General features: G+C 31.9%; 1 protein-coding gene across 2 annotated transcripts in view; it reads right to left on the bottom strand.

Annotated features, from left to right (window-relative positions):
• LOC132746426 (uncharacterized) overlaps nucleotides 1–8472 on the bottom strand; it is a 32051-nt gene extending 23579 nt beyond the window's left edge. The window contains exons 1-2 of one of the 2 annotated variants that reach the window (XM_060735556.1): nucleotides 8181–8472; nucleotides 4054–7339 (exon numbers count right to left, since the gene is read on the bottom strand). In XM_060735556.1, the coding sequence (XP_060591539.1) occupies nucleotides 5242–7338 (2097 nt within the window). In that variant the 5' untranslated portion in view covers nucleotide 7339; nucleotides 8181–8472 and the 3' untranslated portion in view covers nucleotides 4054–5241. Of the gene's footprint in view, nucleotides 1–4053; nucleotides 7340–8180 lie in introns of those variants that run through there. The other variant, XM_060735555.1, reaches the window with a different exon arrangement.
• Between the last annotated feature and the right edge of the window lie 18901 nt (nucleotides 8473–27373).

Here is a 27373-nt window from a genome sequence, read left to right as displayed (position 1 = left end):
CGTTTGATAATAATAAAAAAAAACTTGTAATGAATTAAAACGAAACTGAGAATTCTTTAAGCTTTTTTTAAAGATTTTTTTCATATTACATGTATTGTAAGTATTTTCCTTTCTAATACAAAGACTTATGTTTTAAATTTAATTTAACAAAATGAATTGCATTAAATAATATTAGTGAGCATTTTTGTTCAAGAATAATTGAGAGATTGAGAACAATAGAAATATTCGTTTGGAAAATTACCCCCCCCCCCATAAAAAAAAACCTTACAAAGTTAAAACCGGTAATTGGCGATTCATATGATTCCAATGTTATCATGATATGAACGTTAAAAGAAATAAGCAGCACCTTATATAAAATTATTAAGGTATCTAAAATCCTTTAAGGCACTTGATAAGTTCAAAAATGGAATGCTTAATGGTCGACAGTGTTTGCATGCAAACTTGCAAACTAAGATTTGAATGGTTCATTTAAATACCAATTTGATTCCAGGACATAAGTGTTGAAGATTGCACACCGCTTAAGACGGTGCTAGAGAGGGTATGGAATGTTGCATTGTAGCAGTATCCACTATGGACAGCCTCGGTCAAACATCGTCTGTAATTTTCCTGTCTGTTTGTTTGGTTTAACGGTGCAACAGCACAATTTAGGCAATGGCACCGAAACGAACGCAATGATTTAGGATAATCTTTGATGTTAAAAACTTCAAATCATAAGCTTGAGCCAAACCCATCTCAGCAGCTTTAACTTAAGAACAGCAACAACAAAAAAAGATCCATTTTTCATTAAATTGTTTGGAAAAGGGTCGAGTGTAAAATTTTAGACGTCAGTTATATTTTGTTATAATCCAAACACGAAAATTATTCTACGTATTTATGAGGACTTTAACAAAATTTCGGGAAAAAAATCTTTAAGTCAAAATTTACCTACTTTGATTTTCAATTTCACAATTCTACACCGAAAGTTAGATGCCCAATAAAATGTTATGCTGTCAGTATTTTTCCATTACATTCATACATTAAAACGAATTTAGATATCTTGTTTGTCCTTTGATAACAGAATGAAGCAGATGTATCAAAATATGATAATAGTTGTTATACAGATAGATATGTGAGAGTTCAATTTCGTGTTTTAACTTTGTTATCATAAAATATGCCTAAACAAACGTAAATAATAAGAATTTGTCCTCATATTTCATCAATGCTAAAGGAATTTAATAAACTGAGTAAATGAGCATAAACTGAGTAAATGCTTAAATTAATCGTATTAACTTGTAAAATATTGTAAATTACTCAGAGACGGTCTGATTAAAAATAAATTGGAAACTAGCAAAGTCCTTGTTAACTATGTTTTCTCTGTGATAAAATGCTTCCCTTCATATATGTTAACCCAACCTGTGTTGTAACAAAATATTTCCCTTCATATATGTTTATCTATCCAAACCTGCGTTGTAACAAAATGTTTCCCTTCATATATGTTTATCTATCCAAACCTGCGTTGTAACAAAATATTTCCCTCCATATATATTTATCTATCCAAACCTGCGTTTGTAACAAAAATATTTCCCTTCATATATGTTTATCTATCAACCTGCGTTGTAACAGCATATTCGATTCTAAACAAACAGTGTAAGTTACATGGTATATTTGAAGAAATGTTTGGAGAATGTATTTACAGCAACCATTATGAACTAACTATAGTAAATATTAAAAAAATAATGCTGAACCACAGTGAAGAATTTAAAAAAAATCATGCACTATAAACTGATGTATTTTCTATAATTTTTGCGATATCCCTATTTTTTCTTGAATATATGTATACAACACTTTGAGATAAATGTTCTTTCAAAGTATTTTGCAGCAGATCCTTGCTTTAATATAATGCATATTGTAAAAATATTTACATTGCACACATTAAAAAAATATGTCTTTCAAGTAGTAGTTTAGTTTTCGTTTGCTAGCCGTTTGTAGATTTAAGAAAAAGAACGAACAAATCATTAGGATTGGCAATTGTGAGTTATACAATTAATTTACAAGTATACTGTCACAAATGGCCATTGTAGTGTTAAACATTATGTTTAGTTGTTTAATGAAGAGTAAAAAACTATTTTTTATAGTCTTGTCTTCCTCGGTTGGTATGTCTTTGAACTGGGAACAAAAAGCCCAATGACGAAAATCCGAGTACAGCCAGTTACAGCAACAAAATTTCGCATCCGTAAACAAGTAGCCCTGTGTTGGATCTAAGCAGTTTCAATAATTCAAGATACTATCAAACAATTGTTTGTGCTATTGACTGTTTGTTTCTCAAGGTATTTATACTGTATTGGTCATAACTCGACGGTCGGTCCACCTTTAGCTATCCAACTCGGGTTGATAACAAACTTATTAATTACCAATTTCCTCCAAATGCCCGAATCAAGCAGTGAAGAGACAGAAGTGACAGAACTAGACTAAATGTCCTGAGATCAATTTGTCACGGGAGATCTAACCGGCGACCCATGTAAGATTAATCCGATCTTTTTTACCTATTGTGCTCAGTAGGCGCGCTTCTAACAAACAAAGAATTTTAATAAGTAAACTTTTTAGACTTCCTATGCACTATAATCATCACATTCGTTTAATATTTTGCAAGATTGATTCCGTCCTGGCTTTGTGTAGTTTGAATGATTTATTTTATTGAAATGATTGCCATAAATTCATTTGAAAATATATTGTAGAGCATTGATAAAAAATGATAGGAAGTAGGTTAAGTCATTTCCTTCCATGTATTAACTCTTGTATTTATTTTAAATGTGACACAATAGTTTTACACAATAGTGGTTAAATAAATAAAAATAAACAAAACCATATAATTAAAATTAAATTATAAAAACTATGTATCTGATTTGTGTTTTTAATATGGTTTAACATTTTACCCTTTTCCCACTAATGCGGAAGAAATTAGGCATTATGTTCTTTCTTTATACGTGTCTATGTGTTCAACGGCGGTATTGAACACTAAAGTACAGTACCATGCCCTACGTTATAGACAATTCAGGAATGTTCTGCAAAAATATACCCTTAAAACATTGATTATCTTAGATTTATTATTTTATAAAGGTCTATGTTTGGAATTATCTGTTATAAATAACAAGTGTTAAGATAGACCTTTTTTGCTCTATTTTATTTTGTTTACTACACAGGCTGACAGGACGAAAACACGTGCAATAAAAACATGAAACCGAAAGTAAGAATTTCTACTAAAATTAAGGACACAAATCATATCACGTTGGATTTGATATTACAAAACGAATTAATAATTTAAAGGGAGACAACGTTTTAGTTAATTCTTTATGTACTTAAATTACATTACCTTTCCGTTATGCTTCATGTTTATTTAATAAATATAATGAGATGTGTTAATAAGCCTTAGTACACCCACGAAATATCTCTATAAATTTAATCATAAATGTATAATTTTACAAGTTATGAATTTCGACGACGTTAAGATACCCGTAGATAACTAATGATTCCGATTACTAAAATTTAGGTGTAAAAAAACAAATTTTTGAAACATTTAAAGAAGCCATGATACTGCAAAAAATCGTTGTTTTTGGGACGGAAGTTGGAAATTTATTAAATGATGTATTGACATTTCCAATTTTGTTGATGTTTTATTAATTTCAATTTTTTGTCATACCCATAGACAGATAGTTATTACAAATGCCTTGATTAAAAAATTTAGGAAAAATTTATTGAACTGAATATAAAAGTAATTAAGCAACTATATGAGTATCTTTCATCGATTAAAAATTTCAAGTAAATAATCGCGAAAACCCTAAATACATTTTAGTTAACTTTATTTTTAAATCATTAACAAAAAGCACGTACTTTTGTACTTTTAAACAATTCTTACAAATAAATGATGGGATCAAATTAAATGGTATTGTCACAAACTATTTAAGTATATACTTTTTTTCATACCATTTGTTAAACAAGAAGAATGACGCTGTTTGTTTTACTTTTATTGCAAAAAATCGAACACAGTTTATATCATATGATAAAGTGGCGATATAACATCGTTATATTTAAACAGGAAACATAATATACACACAACAAGGATATCAATATATTTAATGCGTTTATGTATGGTATCGTTTATAGTCACAATATGTTTTACTCAGTGCGTTTATATAATTATGATATTGTCTAGTCACACATTATGCTCAATATGTTTTTGCCCAGTACGTTTATATATGGTATCGTGTAATTACTCATTATGCTTAATACCTTATACATCAAAACGTTTATATAAAGTAGTGTATAGTCACACATTATGCTCAATATCTTAATGCTAATATTCAAGGACATCATTGTATTTAATGCGTTTATGTATGATATTGTGTAGTCACAATACGTTTAAGCTCAATATGATATTATAAATTATCGTGTAGTTACACATTTTGCTCAAATCATTTATGCTTCAATCGTTCATATATAATATATTGATGTCACTTATTATGATCAGTACATTTATGAACCATACGTTTTTAAAATATATTGTATAGTCACACATTATGCTCAATATGTTTATGCTCAGTACGTTCATATATGGTATTTGGTAGTCACTCATTATGCTCAATTATCCGATGTAAAAATGAATGAACATGTATACTTCAAACACATCGCAATGTATCAAAAAATCTTAAAAAATCATTATTTTAATAAAATTCCTGATTGAGAATTTGAAATTCAAATGAAAGATAAAAAACATGGAAACAAAATGATCTCTCGGAAGCATTAATCACATCAAAATTGCAAGAGATTTGCAAACTCGGTTTAATTGAAGATAAACATAAGAAAATAATAATTTCAAACAAAGATACATTGAGTGTAGTTTCTTTTGTATATATACTAATGATTTATTCCATAGAAATATGTTTATTTAGGACTATTTTAATAATTTCCTCATCAAATCATATATTAATAAGTTAAAATCAATAACTGTGATGAAAAGATCACAAATATGACTATTTGCCAAAATATTCCGCCCTAGTATCTGCAGGGATAGCAAAACATGTTTATCATTGTTTAAAGATACACTATTTAATAATTTAAAGGGCTCTATTACTTATATGTTCGAACCTTGGTTTGCATTAATGAATCTGGCAATTGAACAAGGTAACACTGGTGTATTTTTTCCTCAAGACGTCTTCGATTGGTGAGGATGCAATTATACAGTTCTTGTAAATCACGTGAATATTGTCACGTATTGATCAATTTGTTTAACAGCTTACAAATATGAATTTTTGCCGAATTATTTCGTCTTCTAATCTGAAGGGAACGTGCATAACATTTGAAAGCATTGCCTAGATTATTCTCTTGTTCCATACACTGTCCTAATAAATTGAGTGCTGTTTCACTATGTCCGAGATTTGGTTCATTATCAACCGTTCTGGCAATGTTAGAGAGAGCTCTCTGTTTATCATCTTGTCTTCCTAGCCGGGAATATGTCTTGTACTGTAAGAAAAAGAGGTAAGGGAGAGAATCTACAACAGCCATGTCCATCCATTCATCATCTTCACTTCTGTAAGCAAGGTCTTGCTGTGATGATCTAAACATTTCATGTTGAAGTTCAGTTGGACAACAATTAATTTCACATCGTATAAAATATACACATGATGCTGTTATTTGTTTAAGCAGTGTGCATTCTTCATTTGATTCATAACATAATCTGTTGAATCTTTCCCTTCTTGCATTGTGTATGAAATAGTAACACCCGCACACAGGTTCAACAACACTTAGATCATAACACTCCTCGATATTTTTCAGGATAAGTTCAGTACTCTCAATATATCCACCACAATAAAACACTGATGCTAGTTTCAGTTTACCATATGCTACATCAGAGTCAAGTCCTAATGACATGAATGAAAGAGCATTTTTGTACGTTAAATGGTCTTGTTGGTAAATGTTTGAAGATGCTAGAATAGATCCAAGTGTACTACATAAATATCGTGTTATCAAACGGTAAGCTTTTCTATCTATGTTTGTGTAATTCTCAATATGGTGATATGACATAAATGTTAAAAGTTTTTGCATCGCAAGTCTTGGTGACAAATCATTCATTTCACTTAACAGAAGTTTGAAGAGAGAGCTTATATCAAGGGCAGTATATTTAAGTAATTGCCCAGCAATGAGAGTTGGTATAGAATGTGGATGTATTGGTACAAAACCATTTAAACTTGACTGTAGATATGAACCATAGTTGTCGCATTCAATTTGGAGCAGTACCCTTCCATTACTTTCGATAACATATCGAAGAGTTTCAAGTATTAACGGCTTCGCTTCCGAAGAAAAACGTCCGCTCATTAAGTTGTTATGTGTGATGAAGAAATGAGGACAGTATTCATTTTGAACACAGTTGTAAAGTGTTGATAAACAAAATGATAGACATGTCAATAGGGTATTTTCATTCCATGCATCAGATCTTGTAAATGAAATACAATGTAACAAAACTGTTTTACACATGAAACTTGAAATGCTGTCGGCGAACCTTTGAGATATGAAAGTTTTCAGAATCATTTTCATTAAAACATAACACCTAATTTGTGTTATGTTAGGATTAAACAATAAAAATCTCTCTGCAAATGATGTAGATATTCTCCATTCAAGTATTTCATTAACACTTCCTGTTTTCCCAACGCATACAACAAAACATCTCGTGTGACTACAGTACTGTATCATATCATGTGTAGGCCAATGCTCCTCTCTATGCTGATTTAACCAATGCCCTGCTTGAATTGGTCTTAAATGACAGGGAAAGGCAAAAACATGATCATTATCACTGACCCCAGGAACATCTTGTTGTGAATGGGCTGGACCGTGTCTTATTAATTCGTTATTTCCAAAATTATTTAAGAATGTATTTTTTAACAATATTCTTCCCATTCCGTCTCTATATGAATCGTTATCAACTTCAACTACTTTTGGTAATGGAGCATCATCTCTTAACTCTTGTAACAAACAATATCCTGGTGAGACATTCTCATCTTGTATCATTAACAAATTACGTTTACCATATTCCCATTGACTCCAGTCTTGTATCACATTAAATTTGTTCAAAGATATAACAAAATCTGCGTCAGACTGTAATCCTAGCGTTGTTGAACCTTCTATTGTACTACCGAAGAAGAATATATTCTTATCATTACCGCGTAGCTGTTGAGTTAACGTCAATAGTGATTCATTCAGTAGCAGCGATCTTCTTTTCATCACTATCTTCTCGTTTACACCAATCCTATCCATCACTTGAGACATTCTAAGTGATAAATTGTGAGCGTATTCTGGTATACTCGACATGCTAAAATAAAACAGAAATTCATTTGTTTTATAAAATTTTCTGTATTTCTTAACGATAAATAAACAACAATTTATACTTTTAAATAAATCCCTGTAAAACACAAGTGACACATTTAAACAATGTATTTAAAAAGTGTAAATTTTATAAATGATTTAACTATTTATAAAAGCTCATAATATCAAATAAAAAAGGAAAACCTTAAACTGAAATTGTACAATACGAAAACGAAAGTTGGAATTTCCAATGCTTCACAACTTAATTGGATATGTTTAATGGTACTTAATAGTTAATTAACAAAATACTGAATATAAATCCTTCTCCCGGGTGAAATTAAACATTACTTGTTTATTGAATCTGACACAATTTAAAATTAATAAGCGATTATGGCGGCTATTGTCAGAGGATGTTTTTAAAGATGTTGGACGCTTTCATATAAAAAGATTCCAAAACTATCTTTTAAACATATAGTCATGTATTTCATTTCTTATCTATACATGCATTTTATTACAAACGATCAAAGAATCCAGATTATTAAATTTAAGAATGATTTTTAACATTATGAGAAGGAAGCATAATTTTTAATGCTTTTATTATAAATAACGATTTTACACTTTATTGGTTATATTATATTTTGTCCTATTTGGCAGTGCTCATTCTTGGATTACTAAGATATTTATGATGTGACCAACGAAGCTTGAAAGAAGTTTCAAATAAATCGTTGTGTGGTTCTACAAGTAAAATGTTATGAGATGTTGGGAAATATGTAAAAATAAAATATCATGTCTATGAACAATGTTTCATTTATGATGATAGTTTTCTTTTATTTCACAAATTAGCTTACTTTGTCTCTTATTTGTCAGGACGTCTAGCATTCATACTATCATCATGCAATCTATTCCTGTTGGTTCCCGTACAATTTTGCTTTCTGCCAACTTTTTATTAATGAAGTAGCTTCCCGGGCAAAATCAACAAAATGTCGATCTTGTGCAAGTGTTAACCTAGAAAGACAATCATTGTGTAAATGTCATTCATTTCTTTCTTTCCACATTCATATTACAACAATAAGGGGAACATTCAAGGTGCGGGCCACCTGCCTCTGAGATATGCCTGTCTGTAACATTCATACCTCTATTTATCTCGTCAGGCATAAAATGCCTCCTTAGATTTTGAGTCATTATATTGAATGCTTTCAGACACGTTAAAATGAAAAATTCTAAAAAAGGAGCACAGAAATTCAAAGTAGTGCCCATTTAAGCAGCCGCAATTCGTAAGTATTTAATGAAAAAAACAAAAACAAGTGGACAATGATGGCCCTTGATACCATGGTTCCTGAAATTCCACCACTAGAAATTGTTACAATTTCAATAATGTTAAACTGGGTTTGTCATTGTTTTAGTAAAAGCATCATACTTTATACAAATATTTGTAGATGTTCGCTACTATCAATAATTCATGATAAATATCTAAGATGTAGGCAATTTTGTTTCACAGACATAAATGAACTTTCCTATGCAAATTAACATAAACTAAGCAATCCTCGGGATAGGGTTAATTTTGATCCTAGGGTCAACACTTAAATTAAATTATGTAGAAGTTCACAAGGTTACATGCAAAATATTGTTAGAGTTGTAATTTAAACGAAAAAAAAAGAAACTTCATTTCTTTTGCAGAAAGAGGCTTCATACAATAAGTGACCCCGGGATGGGGGTCATATGAGATCATTTATATTTGCACACTTATTAGATGCATAACACTTTATATGAACTGTTTTTCGTCCAAGCACAAATCAAATCCACAAATAAATGATCGCTTCATCAACATTCACTTTTGTACCTAAAATAGGTCGAATAAAGATTTAAATCAACTTCAATTCGTTTTTTTGTCTATACATGTATTGTGTCCAAGTACAAAGACAACCCATTTATAAGAAAGCTACAGCCGGTTATAGGAAATAATTTCAAGCAAACTGAAAATATTGACACTGAATGTTATGGCCATTTATGAATCAAAGGTCAAGTTTAGTCTGATATACTTGAAAGTCTTGTCCAAGGTACTTAATTTTGAAAACGAAATTGTGATATAGTCCAATCTGGAATAGGTAAAAAATATAAAATTAAACAATTACATAATATTTAGTTCAACTTTCAGTTTAGGAACCTTTTAAAGAAACTATTGACGTAAGTGCAATGCATTACGAATGACTTTTCTTCTTTTTCAAAAGAGATAACTGTGTTAGATAAAAGTAATTTATTGCTTTAAAACCCACATTATATGCATTGGGTTTCTCTGACGTCCTTTATATATTTTGGTAATGATTCTTTAACAAACATAGTACAAAGAGAACCATTTATAAATAAGAAAACTTAAGCCTGTTATAGAGAATAATTTCATACAAACTGAAAAATTTGACACTGAAGGTCATGGTCATTTATGAATCAAAGGTCAAGTTTAGTCTGATACTAGTATACTTAAAGGTCTTGTGAAAAGTAATTAATTTTGGTAACGAATTTGTGATTTATTCCCATTCTGAACAAGATAAAGTTTTATAATTTAATTTAGCATTGCAAGTGCGATGGATTACGATTGTTTTTTCAAATAGATAACTTTCTGAAATAAAAGGAATGTTTTGCTTTAAACCCACATTATGTGCATTGGGTTTCTTTGACTTCCCTTATAAATGTTCGTAAAGAATCTTAAGCAAACATTCTGTACAATCAAAATCATTTATCACCAGTTATTGAAATTGTTTTTGACATGTTTTTTTTTTTCAGTGAAGTTCTATGTAAACAGACACTTTGCATTTTCCATGATAGATAGGCAGGTAGGTAGGTAGGTAGATGATAGGTACAATTATACCGGTTAAATTACATGGACATATAAACAACATGTAGGGGGGCAAGAGTACATGTATTTAACAGATGTCGCACGATCATATTGATGTTTCTATGTTATATGTTGTTTGTCAGTGTATGTCTCGTATTGTACACCGTAGATTGTTATTTACATGTCCATGTCTTTTCTGTTGTATTTGTTCCTGTATATATTTTGTGAAGTCCAATATTTATGTACCTTTTCCTATATTCCATCCATTCATTCTTTAATTCATTTACTGATTCATTCATTTCTTCATTCATTCATTTATTAACAAGGATGTACTAACCACTGGTACGAGCCTGAATGTAAATATATTCTGCTCCCGCACTTAGTGACTTCACGCCTGCGCACATGTAATGAATGTTTTCATGGCGCGATATTTTCTGTGAGCGCGTCTCTGCATTTTTGCAGCAACCTCCAAGCACAGAACCTATCAGCACTACCTTTACCTTTTAGGAAGAGTTGACATGAGAATAAATAATGACATGCACACAAGCAGCAAGGATAGCACAAAAAAGACTATAGTAAATTAGGTTGTCATTTAGATAAGTTAATAAAGTAAGTTAATGGTAAGCTGTGTAAAGTGTGACAGGTGAGCTGGTAGGTAGGTAAGTACAGAAAAAGAAAGTAGGATTAGTTAAAGAAAAATGATATAAAACGGATATCTTTGGTGTATGTTATTTTAGATAGATACATGTATACGATTATATATAACACTATCCACAATACCCTTAAGCCCTCTTAATAATACATGTTTTTTTAACCATTTAATTTTCGATATAAATATAATAAAAACGTTTCTGAAAAGTCATTAAAAACATGTTTATCGTTTTATGATTACTGATATGAATCTGCTTGACTGTTACAAACGCTTTACAGAATAATAAGTATATTTGATTGTTAAATATTGTGTTGGAACACTTATGTATATTTTTTTACAAAATACTGCTTTTTTATAAAAAAGTGAAGAAGTAAAAAATATTCACGAATGAATGAATGATGAATAAATGAATGAATGAATGAATGAATGAAAAAAAAAACGAATGAATAAATGAATGCATTGATGAATCACATATAGATATAAATAAACGAAATCATGTATAGAATATTGATAATAAAAATAAAGGCAATATATCATCAGTATTCAATTATTATCAAATGAAATCACGACTGTATTTAAAAGGTAATAGAAGTATTTATAAGAAATCAGAGACTAAGCTAGTTTAAAGTAACTTAACCGACTCTGACTACATAATACTCTACATGCAATCTCATGCAAAGTTCTTATTAAACAAACAGATATTTACCTTTTTTGTCCTTGCAGGGTAAAAATACATGGATTGATGAAATTGTCCTTGCAAAGTAAAAATACATGGATTTATGAAAACTGTACTTGTGTAACTTTTGAAGATTAAAAACGAAAATTGGAAAGTTTTGTACGTGACACACACCACGTATTCATGAAACGGAACTAAACATTCGGTGTTAAAGTGTATTACTCATATTCAATTGAGTTCACACGTCTATACAATGTTCAGGTAAATACATTATGGACCACTTTTTATCTTTATTACTATCACCCAAAGAATTTGTGGCATTTACAGCTTTATTTACTTTGATAAATAAACGATCCCCTTTCGATACATTTGATCAGTAATAGAGATGAACCTAAACTGTCAGACCATTTTAAACTTTTTATCCTTTCTGACACATTTATTATAAAAAAGAAGAATGGCAAATCAAAATAGCTTGCAATATTAAATGATTTATGTCCCGTGTCAATGTATTATGGTAACATACATTGAAATACGTTATTGTCTCAAAAAGAGTTGCAATTTATTATTTGATTATGGCCTTACTCTTTACCTCTTATATGTAAAATTCTCTAAAGAGCTACTTTTTGTGCAAGTGTCTGACATTCTTTGTCGTGACGTGACTTTCAGTAAGCAAACACGTTATCTTATCCGTCTTGACTGTAAAATAGAGAAATTAATATTCCCTAAAGAAAGCCCAATACAGATTTAAGTTGACATTTAAACCATTTTTTAGATATGCAGTATAGACTAGTGTATCTATAAAGATAGCAGTAATCAAAACAATCTACAAACTTTATCTTCTTGAAAGTCTATGGTGTATTGAAGCGTGAACATGCACATTGAAGTTGTCATACACCTTTTTGAGTTGATACATAACTTGTGTGTGGTTTCGTACCTTATTTTTCAAAATATATAATCAATGCTTACAATAATTTGCTTGTGTTGAATGAATAAACTATATGTTTTACATCACATTAATTAATCTTTTAATCGTTCACCTTGATAAAGTCTACAACAAAGCCAATGCCGATTTTACAAACCTGACGTCCTTTGGAGTATAGCGACATACCTGGCATCATTTACAAGAATTCATTGTTTTCACATAATACACATACGTCAGTTACTAAACTTTGATCATACGTCATTCATAGTAAAACACAATTGTTTCCAGGAATCAATCGATGACGGTAATTATGTCAGTTAAAGCAGAAGCAAAGCGCAATTATAACGATTATACACACGTGGCTGTTTGAATAGTTTTCGTCAGCGTGTTGATCAGCGCCAATTAGTCTAGCATCGAAAAATAGATGTGAATTTCTTTATAATGTATAATCGTGACCGATATTTTGCTTCGAAATATAATAGGTATTTGGATAATGCCTTTCGAATAATACATTCGTAATTATGTTAATATATATAGAGATAAAAGTGGGACCGCCAATTACGAGTATACGAAAAAAGGGTCGTCGCATAACTGGGTCGGACTGTATCAAATCACAACGGGTTCAAAGAGTTGTCATAAAGATATTTTTAGGTTGATTGGGTATGATTTGATAATACGCTTATCAGTGTAAAGATGCGTAATACAACCCGACATGCTTGATCTTGTGCATTGTACTTCAAATCCGAGCTTGTTATTTTAGAATTCAAAAGTATACAATGCAGTCAAAATCAAATAAAATTTAATAAACATAACACAACAGGGCATAATTTTATTTTAGATTTGTACTCAGTATATCATTTCTTCATTAAAGATCCATAATAATTTCGTGAGTTTATAATCTTCGACATTGATTAAAGGCATTCCTAACATTTACATCAAATCTAAAGACAAGTTTGAGTACAGTGTATTTTCTCTATAAAAAACTTTCGTTGTGAATCCTCGTCAAACGTTATGAATCTTAAACGAACAAGGTTATTCTTATCACATGTTAAATGTAATGTTTTGTAACAATCGTTCGAAATGGGAACCTTGTTTTGATAAGAAAATGGTTATTGGACTATTTCAAACAAATTCTGCACTTATAAGCGATAAAAGCGATCAGATGGCTCTAATTGTTGCAGAATTTGGAATACATTTGATTATCAAAAAGAAAGAAAAAAATATCAACACTACACCAAAAAGCAAAAAATTAACAAAAATCGCAGAATATTTAAGCCCTCAGAAATAAGTACTTATACGGTATTTCGTCTCTTATTTGTCTGGACGTCTAGCATTCATACCAGCATCATTGCAAAATATTCCTTATAATTGTGTTATTGTTCTCGTAGTTTTATTTCTTTCTGCAAGCTGTTTCAAATGAAGGAGCTTCCAAGAAAAAGTATCGCCGAAAATAATCAACAACATCGGTCTTGTGCAAGAGTTTTTACACTTTACCACCTTCTATGATTTTGATTAATTATTTTGAATGCATTTTCAAACATTGAATTGCAAATTTAAACAAAGGTACAGAAATTCGTACATGTACATTAAGTAAGCGTTCCGCCAAGATCTTGATTTTTGAGGTTCACGTAGTCCTCGTTCTTTAATCTGTCGCCATACGCGTTCAAATAAAGAAATTCCCTTGCATGATTATAACAAAACGCTTTAAACTTAATTTTGGTTCAAGTGCTCCTGCTCATCTTTATTTTGGAAAATCGGCTAAAGAAAATCAGTGTTATTAATCGACAGTTTTATAAAAATGATATCAACCATTTAATTGATCAATGTTTTTGATCAGTTTAATTTTGTTAAAGCTTACTAATAAATACTAACATTTCTTCTAAATGGTCTTTAATTTTTGATCGTTTTATAACAAAACAAAAGAGTATTCAATAATTTAAAACTGAGCGAATGATCTGAAATTTTGCAAAAAAAGTGTTTGAATACAATATACATATAATTAGTAGAATATCAAAAATTCACAGTAGTGTCCATTAAACAGCCGTTATTTGTGAGAGAATTATATGTAACAAAAGGACAATGATGGCCCTGGAATCAATGGAACTTGAGATCACACCGCTATAAAAAGTTTCAATTTTGATAATGTCACATTGGGCTAGTAATTCTTTACAAAAACATCATAATTTTGAAAATATTTGTAGATGTTTGCTACTAACAATGATTCATGACAAATATCTAAGCTTTAGCATAGCAGTTCCACAGAAGACATAAATGTTCTTTCCTCTACCAGTTGATATAAGATAAGCGATCCTCGGGATGGGTCAATTTTGATCTATTGAAGATTTATCACTTTGGTGTAAATTGTAAATTCGTTTTTTTACAAAAGAGACTTAAATATGTTTTCATATACAAGTGAGTGACCCCGGGATGAGGTCATATGAGATCGTTCATATTTGCACACTTATAAGATGCATAACACTGTATCTTAAATGTTCATTGTCCAAGCACAAATCAAATCCACAAATAAGACTATGGTCAGTTCATCAAAATTCACTTTTGACCTAAAATGTCAAGGTCAAATAAAGATTAAAATCAACATCAATTCGTTTTTTTTGTCTATACATTTATTGTTTCCAAGTACAAAGAGAACCAATTATAAATAAGAAAGCTTAAGCCTGATATAGAGAATAATTTCAAGCAAACTGAAAAAATGACACTGAAGGTCATGGTCATTTATGAATCAAAGGTCAAGTTTAGTCTGATTTACTTGAAGGTCTTGTCAAAAGTACTTAATTTTGGTAACGAATTTGTGATTTATTCCCATTTGGAACAAGATAAAGTTTATGATTTAATTTAGCATAGCAAGTGCGATGGATTACCAATGTTTTTCAAATAGATAACTGCGTAAAATAAAAGGAATGTTTTGCTTTAAACCCACATTAAGTGCATTGGGTTTCTTTGACTTCCTTTATAAATGTTCGTAATGAATCTTAAGTAAACATTCTGTATAATCAATATCATTTATCACCAGTTTGTGAAACTGTTTTTGACATGTTTTTTACTGATATCAGTGAAGTTTTAAGTAAACAGACACTTGGCATTTATCCATAGATAAATAGATTTATTTCGGTATAAATTACATGGATATTTAAACAACATGTACGGTACAAGTACATGTATTTAACACATATGAGAATAAATAATGATATGCACACAAGCAGCAAGGAAAGCACAAAAACACCATAGTAAATTAGTTAGTCATTCAAATTAGTTAATTAAGTAAGGTAATGAAAACCTGTGTAAAGTGTGACAGGTGAGTGGGTAGGTTGGTAAGTATTATAGCAAAAAGAAAGTAGGATTAGTCAAAGAAAAATGATATAAAACGGAAAAACTTGGTGTAGATACATGTATACAATTATATATAACACTATCCACAATATTCTTAAGCCGTCTAAATAATACATGGTTTTTAAATCCATTTAATTTAAGATACAAATATAATGAAAACGTTTCAGACATTTTTCAAAATTCATTAAAAACATGTTTATCGTTTTATGATTACTGATATGAAACTGCTTGACTGTTACAAACGCTTTATAGAATTTGAATAAGTATATCTTATTGTTACATATTGTGTTGGAACACTATGTATATTTTTTACAAAATACTGATTTTTATAAAAAAAATGAAGAAATAAAAAAAATATTAATGAATGAATGAATGATGAATAAATGAATGAAAAAAAAAACGAATGAATAAATGAATGCATTGATGAATCACATATAGGAATAAATAAACGAAATCATGGATAGAATATTGATAATTAAAATAAACGCAATATATCATCAGTACTCAATTATTATAAAATGAAATCACGACTGTATTTAAAGCAGCATGCTTCCAGATTCACGCTAATTTTCAAGGAAAATTTAAAAGATGTATTTAAAAGTAAAATACATGTATTGTGATGTGAACAAAGAAAATAATTTATACGTTGCAAACAGCTCTTGCAATCCACTAAGTTACCAAAAAGAGGTCAAAATAAGCCAGATATTAGCCCTTACTGCGTTAGTAACGCAGTAGAAATATGGTGAAAAATACCGCAAAATCGCCCTTAACCGCATTTAACATGTAAATTATATCTTGAATCTTTAAACATTTTACTTTTTTTTTTTTAATTTTAGCACATTTTTCTAAAATTTAATTTTCTTGAAATATTTCGGCTCATCTGGAGGCATGCAGCTTTAAAATGTTATAAAAATATTTGCAAGAAATCAGAGGATAAGCTTGTTTAATTTTACATAATTTTTTCTCTTTTGATAATATTCTAAACGTTCATGCAAAGTTCTTATTAAACAAAAAGACATTTACCTTAAAGTGTGTGTTTGTCCTTGCAAAGTAAAAATACATGGATTGATGAAAACTGCACTTGTGTAACTTTTGAGAATAAAAAACGAAAATTGGAAAGTTCGATCATTTTGTACGTGACACACACGACGTATTCATGAAACGAAACTAAACATTAAGTGTCAAATATGATAAACAAGATCAACAAGGAAGGTTGATACTCTAATTCAATTTATTTCATATGTCCCATGTACCATGTTCATGTAAAGACATTATGGACCACGTTTAATTTTTATTGCTATCACCCAAAGAAGTTGTGGAATTAACAGATTTATTTATTTTAAAAAATTAAACCCCCCCTTTTCGATACATTTTTTTGAAAAATACAAAATTAAAAACCTATACTGTCAGAATTTGAAAACTTTTTGATCTTTTCGACCCCTTTTATTAAATACAGAAGAATGAAAAAAGTAAAAAAATCTTGCATTTTAAAAAAAAAATTTCCCCGGTTCTTTAATTTAAATTTAATGGAATTATGTTTTTGTCTCAAAGTTTTTTAAAGTTTTTTTTTTAAATTATAGCCTCACTTTTTTACTCAAAAAATTAAAATTTTTCCCAAAGGGACCCTTTTTGGTTTAATTTTCTGACTTTTTTTTTCCCGACATAAATTTTCAGTAAGCTTACATTTTATCATATCCCTCTTGTCAATAAGTTGACATTTGAACTGTTTTGAAATTGGCAGTATAGACTTATGTATCTATAAACAAAGCAGTATTTGAAAAACAATCTACAAACTTTATCTTCTTGAAACTTTGTGGTGTATTGAAGTGTGTACATGCACATTAAAGTTGTTATACCTTTTTGTAGTTGATACATAAATTGTGTGGTCTTTCTTACTTCATTTTTAAAATGAGTAATCAATGATTATAATAATTTGCTTATGTTGAATAAACTCCATGTTTGATACGCCCTGAATTGGGTCTTTAACTTTCTTTAAAATTTCACCCAAAGTCCCGATTTTAAAACTAACCTGACGCCCCTTTGGCAAAATTTGGGCATAAATTTACAAGGATTCATTTTTTCCATAAAAAATTCCCAAAAAGGGGGAAATTTTTACTTAACTTTGATCATTTTCATTCATAGCAAAGCACACGTGCTTCCAGGAATCAATCGATGGTGGTAATTAAGTTAATTAAAGAAGACTTAAAGTGCAATTATAACGATTGTCTTAATTATATTCTGTTTGAATAGTTTTCGTCAGGGCGTTGGTCAGCGCCAATTATTCCGGCATCGATTAATATATAGGTGTGAATATCTTTCATATTGTACAATCGTGACCAATATTTTGCTTCGAAATATCGCCATAGTGTAGTCAGGTACGGTTTGTCAGCGTACGGTATGGTACGGACATATACAGAACATGATTGTAAAAGAGTTGTTTCCCTTCGTATTACATGTACGCCATTTGTTGCCGATTCTTTAGGCCCAATATTAATAAACTACAAAACTCATATACTTGTGTGTTCTCTATACGTTAAACCTTACTGGCGTGGGGCAGCAGGAAAAAAGGAACTCACTCTCAATCTGCAACCCCCAGTAATTTGCGGGACACCTGGTTGTGGACATTTCAACGTCAAAATAAGTGCAAAAAAACGGATAGTTCTACTCTACTGCGTAGTGACAAAAACATAAACATTTACAATAATGGCTCAAGTACGTGCACCCAAGCAATGGTGTTTGACCAAACAAGAAACTATTACATCGTTCGAGTCTTGGAGACAAAAATTTACAATATACTTTGTCCCTGGATCCCCAATTTTGCACCGTTCCTAGTTGAGGGTTTCAGTGGGAGCGAAAAACAAACACAAAACACAGAACGCGGATTTACTGATGATGGCGAATCAGTTCCTGAGGCAAAGAGGCGCACAGCTGCACAAAAACGTGATTTATCTAGAACTCATGTTAGGCAAATTGCAAACTTCTGCCCAATAATTTCTCGTAACACTATCGTGAAAAACGCAACGTCAATAAAAACTATTTGGCAGACAATTCGTTTACATTTCGGATTCCAGTCAACAGGAGCCACATTTTCTGGATTTTGACAGTATACAACTTCAACCAGGAGAGAGACCAGAGGATTTATACCAGCGTTTATCAAGTTTTATCGAAATAACACATTAAAGAAAGATGGATGGCCTATCTCATATGGGAACTGTACCAGATGAAGACGAAGAGATTACCCCAACAGTCGAAAAACGTTGGTTGTATTAACATGGTTGAGATTAATAGACAGTCGTTTGCCGGCACTAGTAAAACAGCGCTACGTAAACAGAAACTTCGTTCAAGGGACTTTAGCCACACTTAAGCCTGAAATTTCTCTCGCTTTAGACAGTTTGCTAGACGAAATACAGTGCGTAGGCTGATGCAAAAGTCATGCGTTCTGCTTTTAAAGGTTCTAAAGACAACGGAAAATTTCGATCAATCTCTCGTGCCACCCCTTCGTGTCCCTTATGCTAAACAAGCTGGCCGAAATCATTCAATCATTTCTCAGCAAAATGCAAATTCTTACCTTGAGGAAGACAAGCGTTTTCTTTCAATCGTGTTCGTCAAACTGTCTCGGACGAAACTGGGGGGGACCCAAAATGGGATCAAAGCCCTTTACGAAGATGACAATCAGAAATTTTCAATGCTAGGTAAAAACATTCGTTTACTTCTAGACGGGGGAAGCACCAAACAGTCCCCAAACCCAAAAAAAAAATTTTTAAAACATTTTCCTCTGAATGTTACCCTAGATAGGAGCAAAAATAAAAAAACCCCAATTTTTTAAATTTTTTCTTTTTTTTTTGGGCCCCCCCCCCTATAGGGGGTTTACCTATTAAAAAAAGCAATAAACGTGACCCCCAGGAAGGGGTTTCCCAAACCCCATTAAAGGTGGGGGCAAAGGACACATATAGTTTCTTACCCCGGGGGCCAAAACAGAGTTTAACTGTTGGGGGCATTAGGGGTTAAAACTTAGATGGGGATTTACTTGGTGGAATACCTTTCAGGGCAACAAATAAACATTATGGTTAGACCTGCAAACAAAAAATTTTGTTTTTTCCAAGGGTTCTGATACAGTTTTTTTATGACCGGGAGGCCCCTGACTCCGGTTTCTCACAGGGGTTGGGAAGGGAAACCCAAAAGTTTTTGCCTTGGGTTTCAAGTTCCAATTTTTTCTTTTCCCAGGGCCCGGGTTTCTTACCTGGGGGTCACTTTCCCAGAAACTTTGGGATCCAGAGGGCACACTTCCCATAGACCCCAAGTTGGGAGAAATCCAGAAAACCAAAAAAGGGACATTTTCCACAAGTTATTAAAAGCAGGGGTTGGGAAAAGTAAGACAAAATTTAAAATTAAAACGACAACCCCATCCATGTGCATAAAAATGAACATGTTTGTAAAGGGCTCCCCACAGTTGACTCTTATGAAAAAAAAGTCTTTGATTTTTCAAACACACCCCTGGTTCTACTTTTCAGGGAAAAAGGGACTCCCAATAATTTTTTCTCTGATCCCGGGAAATCATTTTGCCCCCAGTTTGCTATACCCCCTGAAAATACTCGCCAGTTTTTCCCAGAAAATTTTTAAAGAGCCTTTTGAAAAAAGTGTTTTTTGAAAAAACTTTTGTCTGGATTTTTGGTTTTTTCTGGGCCTTTTCAAAGCATTTGTTAACATGGGCCCTTTTAAAAACCCACCTAAAGCGAAAAAGGACGCCTCCCCTAAAATATGCAGAATAAGTTATTTTTGAGTTTCAAAAAACATTTGGGATGTTTTAAAAACAGAAAAGGAGTGTTTTGCGCCCAGAAGATACCCCCTTTTTAAACAGTTGAAAAATTTAAAACCCTTCTTTTTTGGTAAAAAAAGGTCGGGGAGGTTTTGGGTTTTGGTAAACAGCGTTTGCTGATGTTGGTCGTTATGCTAAACCTAAAGCCTTCACTCATGCCAAAAACGTAGACCTATACTTCGTCAATAGGTAAAATGGAAAACAAAAATAGAAACCCTTGACCTAAAAAAGCGAAATTTTTCCAAAATTTCCCTTTGGGTCGAAGGAGTCCATAAAGTATTGCGGAGTAGCGACACCTTACAAAGGCATACGCTTTATACAAGTTTGGGGCCCAAATGGGTTTTCCCCAGGCTCGAAACAGCTTTGGGGAAGGGAACTAAATTTTTGTCGTGGGGGGTGGGTGATTTAATTGCAAAAAGGTTTTTGGGGCGAAATTTGCAAAATGTTTTGGGTACATCGGGGGAAAAATCCCGAGGGCTCCTTTGGGCCAAATTGGGGAACCCCGTGTATAAATTTTCTTTACAAAAAAAAACAACTTGAAAAAACCCACAAAAAACCATCAAATGCCCAAAAGGATCCACTACGATCCTTGGTATAGGGCCCCAAGGAAAATTTTCACAAGCCCCCATCCGAATAGCCTCTTGGGCGGTCCACCCCTTTAAACTGCCCCTTTGGGTTACGATCATACTTTGGGCGTTCCCAAGGGTTTTGGGGTGGGTTTTTCCCTGGTTGTTCCCGAAATTGATAGCCCCACTCGAAAAAACATTAAAGTGGGGGGAAACTCTTAAAAGACAAAATCGATTTGGGATAAGCCTCATTTAAAAACCTTTTAAAAACATTTCAGTCGGGGCACTAAATTTCCCAAAAAAGCCCAATTGTCCTTCCTAGACCTAAAAACCAATTTTTGGGATAGCCCACTGATGGGTCAGTTCAAGGAAACGGGGATTGGCCCTACATTAAAAAGGGTTACGCGGCCCCATGGAAAACCCTTTTAAACTCGCGGGATTCTTAAATTCCCAAAGTTAAAAAAACCCCAAAGGTCATTTGGTTCCCCTTGTGAATAGGGGCCCCTTTTTGGGCCCAATTCAGCCGAAAGAAAGCACTTCAGCCCCATACATTATAATTTCCAGTCAGCAGACGGGGTGCCCCCTAACAGACAGTAAAACGTGTGTTCAACAAATTGAAAAGTTATGTAGAGGCGGATTTTCTCCCTTTAGTAAAAAGGTGAAAATCCTTTTTTTTCTTTTTTAGCCGATTTTCAAGTAAAATTTAAACATCTTGCGGGTTTTCCCCAAATGTCCCATTCTTTTTGCCCGGGGCCGAACCCCACCAGAATTAAAAACCCCCCACTTCCCAAAAATATGTACTTTTAAATTCATATCACTGAGGTTTCTGTTTAGGGGCGTTTAACATAGAGGAGGGTACTTAAAACAGTAAAAACCCGTTTACCTTCACTTTCCAGATCTGTTTTGAAAGAAAATTCAGCGGGAGTCCCCAAACCCTTAGGGCGTTCATTCACTTTTAAATTACAAGGCACTGGGCCCTTTCAAAGAAACTAAAAAATTTTAAAAAGGATGTAAAAACGTTACCTCAACTCTTTATTTTTATTCCCCAAGGAGGGTTTTCTTGTGGGTTAAAACATACTGTTTCCTCTTGTGTTTTTTCTTTTTGACCTAATTGTCTACCCAGATCTGCCTTTTAAAGGGTTTTTTATCACCCCCTTTGCATATCAAACTTGACCATCCATCAAAACATAAATTTACTACGGGTTTTTGAAAAAAAATTTTTTTATCCCTTGGGACATGAGCCAAGCATTTTGAAAAAAGGGTATCTGACATGTTTCATAGTGCCCCGTTTTTAAACGAAAACTCCCAAACCCGGGGGTTTTTGTACTCTTTCCTCAGAAGACCCTCCTGAGGAGTAGGAATGATTTTTCGCTCCCAAAAAGGGGTCATAAAAACGAAAATAAACATTTAAAAATTTTGTGTTAAAAAATCATCAATTTTCAAAAACACTTTCCCCCATAGTAAAAAATAAAAAGAAGAGTACTAAAAAAGATTCCTTAGTAGCCTGTCACTGAGTTACATCCAATTCATGGACCCCTGTTTGGTCATTCGATTTTACGCTGCCCCATTTTTTTACATTTTGAGAGAGGGAAAAGGCCCATACCCCCGCCCGGTCTGAAATAAATTTAGATTTTGGGTTTCGCGTAAAAATGTTAAAAAAAACCTGTAGGAAAAAAAACCCAATTAAAAGAGCTTGAAAAATGAAAATCATAGGGATTAAACCCAAGATGGCGGTTTTCGCTCTTCTAAGGTTCAACTGGCGATTGCTGTTCCGAAACTGAAATTTGTCGCATCCCGTCGTGAAGGTATTATCAGCAGAGAGTTGTGGATGCAAAGAAAAATCAGTTTACTCATTGAACAACTTCGCTTTATTTCGGACAGAAATGTTATTTCATCACAGTAATCAGGCACGTTTAGGAAAATCACAGGTTGCAAGTGAAAAGTCCAAAAAGCTCTATAGTCATCTGTGAAAAGCTCTCATGTAGTGGTAGGAGATATAGTTTACTTATATTCTGACAAGAATAAAAATTAATTCCAGGCAAAGATACCGTTGTGTGTCAGAAGAAGATGCATTGGTTTTACATAAAGAAGTTCAATCGGTTAACCAGTTTACGCCCGCTTCCTCGTATAAAGTGAAACAAAACGAATGTTTTCGCGTTTTCCCACAGAAAAAACAAAATTTTAATTTTTTCTTTAAATGCAAAATTTCCCGCAAACAATGAACGACGATATAGGGCAGTGACATTTCTGTTTCCCCAGGAAAAATTCATATTCCGCCCTTTATTTAAATGCCCACTAGGAGCTACGAAATGCCTGGGAAATTTAGAGTCCCCCGATTTTTAGTGGGGGGAAATACAAAACATGAAAACCCGACCTGGGGCAAACAATTTTCTTAGTCCCTTTCTGACATTTCTAACTCTATTTTAAAGGGTTTAACTAATTTTAGGGGGCTGAATTACATTTGAAATTTTAAAAACGGGGAGGGCTTTCCCCAAGCCCCCCTTAAAACCTTGGATGGGGTTTCTTACTAGAACTACATTTTTAATTAAGTTACCATTTTAAATAACTGTTTATTTTGTTTTTAAACTTTTATGGAATTTGGGTTTAAAAGGAGTGTTTCCAATTTTTTAGACTAAAATTTCACACTTTGTTTTCCCCTTTAAAAGGATAAAAATTTTTTAAGGTTAATAAAGTTAAAAATTTCAAAAAGAAAGAAGGTAAACCCAATGTAGTAAGGTAACGGTTATTGTCAAAATTTTCGGGTAAAAATTTCGGAAATATTTAAAACATTTATTTTAAAGAGTTTTTTCCTTTTCGTATTACAAAGTACGGGCCCTTTTTGGCCCGAATTTTTAAAAGGCCAAAAATTAATTAAAAACTTTCAAAACTATTTTAAATTTGTTTTGGTTTCTAAAACCCCTTAAAAACCCTAACTGGCGTATAATTTTTTGTATTTTTTTGTAATTTTTTTAAACGCTTTTGAATAATAATTATTTCATTCCAAGTTAATTTGTTATTTGGTTAAAAGGGGATAAAAATGGGAAAACTCCCGATTTTACTTTCAAAATTTATTATCGAAGTTTTTTCGAATTTTAAAAGATCTTTGTCCAACCTTCCACCCGGGTTTTTTGAAAAAAAATTTTTAGGAAAAAATCTAAAAGGGGTTAAAAAAAGTTGTTTAATTTTTGGACTTTTTTTGGTTGAAGTTTTTTTTTTTGATTTGTTAATTTAATTTTTTTAAATAATACGCCCTTTTCAGTATGAAAACAAAAATTACCGTTAATTTTTTAACCCCCATTCATGAAATTCCCTTTTACAATTTTTTAAACCTTTAAAGATTGTTATTTGGGGAAAAGTTTAAAAACAATTCTGTGAAAATAATTAAAAAAATTTTAATTTTATAACAAAAACCAAAAAAAGGCCAAAAAATTTTTTTTTTTGGAATTTTTTTTTTACTCAGTTAATAATTTGTTTCAAATTAAAAATTTAAAAAAATTTCGTAATCCAAAAAATATTTAATTGATTTAACCTTTACCCCATGGGCTATGGTTTTGAGGCCTCAAAAAAGGGGGGGGGGGGGGGCAAAAAGCCGTCGAAACTCGCTTATATAAGGGAAAAAGTTAACAAAAATGATGATAAACCTTGGAATTACCAAAAAATTTGTTTTTCAATGTTAACACGTGCTGTTACACCTAATTTTGGTGAAAAATTGTTGTTTTTTTGAATTTTTTTATTTTTTTAATTAACCTTTTAACCCATGAGCCTATTGCGATAAATGACCTTTTTCATTGAAAAGCCTCCTGTAACAAGTTCAAACTGCTATGAAACTATGAAAAATGCTTCAATGCTGATGAAACATGGCACAAATGTTGACTAGACCAAAGCCTCTGTTACAGCATGCTTAATCGTAAATTGTATGTTACCATGGCAACGGGGGGACGTCTCAAAACTGCCAAAATCACTATTTTGCATTGTTTTTTCCATCAAAATTGATTTCAAAGAACTGCAACTTCTCAATGAATTGAGATAGAGTTAAAAGCTTTTCAGCGTCGGTTACTAGTTACCCGAAGATCGACCTGAGGCCATTTTTAGCCTGTCACATTTCCAAAAATTTCTTGGCGTTGAGGGGGACTTATCCCCCTTTCAACCCCCCCAACCGAAAGAAGGCACATCCCCCTTCTGGCAACCCCATGATGTAACATTTGGATTGGGTCACTTTTTTAACAACATTTATCAAACGAAAAACAGTGTTTGGGGCCTAAATAGGGCATTTTTTCACTGTATGAAGCCTCAAAGGGGGGAGGGTCAAAAAGCCGTCGCAACACGCTTATATAAAGTAAAAGGTTAACAAAAATGATGACAAACCTTCGAATTACCCAAAAACTAGTTTTTCCATGTAAACAACGTACCCTAACACCTAATTTTGGTGAAAAAATTGTTGTTTTTTAACATTTTTTTTAATTAACCATTTACCCCATGAGCATATTGCGATAAATGACCTTTTTCATTTAAAAGCTTTCTGTAACAAGTTCAAACTGCTATGAAACAATGAAAAATGCTTCAATGCTGATGAAACTTGGCACAAATGTTGACTCGACCATAGCCTCTGTAACAGCATGCTCAATCGTAAATTTCATGTTACAATGGCAACGGGGGGGGGCATCTCAAAATTGATTTCAAAGAGCTGCAACTTCTCAATGAATTGAGATAGAGTAAAAGGCTTTTCAGCGTCGGTTACTGGACTGTTGCCTGGCTCAGGCGGACTTTAACAGTTGAACAATAGCATTAAGATTAAAGAGTTTCAAAAAGGGTTTAAATACAGTCCAAATCTAAATGAAATACGAAGTCTTAAGCAGTGACATAAAAGCAGACTCAAATTCAGTTGTACACACATAGATTTGACTTTGAATACATTGTATTTTTTTCTAACTTTCTTGATAAAGTATCGTTAAACTTAATTCATCTAAAGAATCACCTCATAAAAATATCATACATTAAAAAGCGTAATTAAACGAGGGCTTGTGTGTGGTTAATTAGTTTTTGTTAAGTAAAGTCAAGTAAACTAAAGCCACGCGCTGCGTTAAGTAAAGTAAAGTAGTGAGATGAGTAAAAAGTAAAATTTTGTAAAGGAAATGATACAAGTAAGTATTTTTAAGTCATACATGTATATTAGCCCAAATTGTGCGCTTTAGGGTTTTTTTATTATATAGACGATGGTCGCCCTTCGCCAAACATCTATGAAATATCAGATTTTGAAATCGGTCGGTCTTGCAGTCGAAATATTGAGACTAACATGAATATCTATATCTACCTAAATTACTCTAAAGTCCTTATATCTTAAATCTATTTAATTTTGCATACAAAGAATGAATAAATAAACATGTCGTTTTCACCATTTCATTAAAATCATACTAATGTTTTATGATTACTGATATAAAACTGCTTGTTACAGACGCTGTGTAAAATTATATCTTTAGTAATTGATATCATCGCGTTAGAACATTATGTATCAATGTAAATTACAAAATGCTGTTTACTTTACGCATTTCATAAAATAAATAAATTTCAGAATACAATATATGAATGAATGAATGAATGAATAAATGAAAGATGAATATAAGAATGAATGAATGAATGAATGAATGAATTAGCAAAAGATGAGAATAAAAGAGCGAATTAAAACAGACAAAAAACAAACGATAAAATATTATTAATAAAAAAGGGAGTGATATATCATGACTATTCCATATATCATTTGCAAATGAAATCACGACAGTATTTAATAAGTAATGAAATTATTTATATGAAATTAGAGGCAGCACATTGAATAAGGATAAGCCAGTTTGAAGAACTTAAAATAATCGATTCTAACTACATTACTGTCTCAACAAAGCTTTTGATAATACCTGAAAAGTCCATGCAAAGTTTAAATGAAAGCAGAAAATAAAGTTTTTTACCTTCTGTGTCTTTGTCCTTACAGGATAAAAATTAATGCAAGGTAAAATTGTATAACTTTTGAAAATATTAAACGACAATTGGAAACTTCGATCATATGAAACACCACACAAAGTATTGATACTAGTTAATTGCAATTAAATATATAAAGATACAGGGGGAAAATCCAGGGAAATTAATTCACTGTGCAAGAATCAATAAACCTGATATTTATGACATACGGAGAGCATACAGAAGTAATCTCAATAAAACCATATATAACATAACTCAAGTATC

This window comes from Ruditapes philippinarum, unplaced genomic scaffold, assembly GCF_026571515.1.
Source record: "Ruditapes philippinarum isolate M1 unplaced genomic scaffold, ASM2657151v2 ctg1505_1_1_1_1, whole genome shotgun sequence".
Taxonomy (NCBI): domain Eukaryota; kingdom Metazoa; phylum Mollusca; class Bivalvia; order Venerida; family Veneridae; genus Ruditapes; species Ruditapes philippinarum.
The sequence above is the reverse complement of the archived record's forward strand: the minus strand, read 5'-3'. Positions and strand labels throughout refer to the sequence as shown.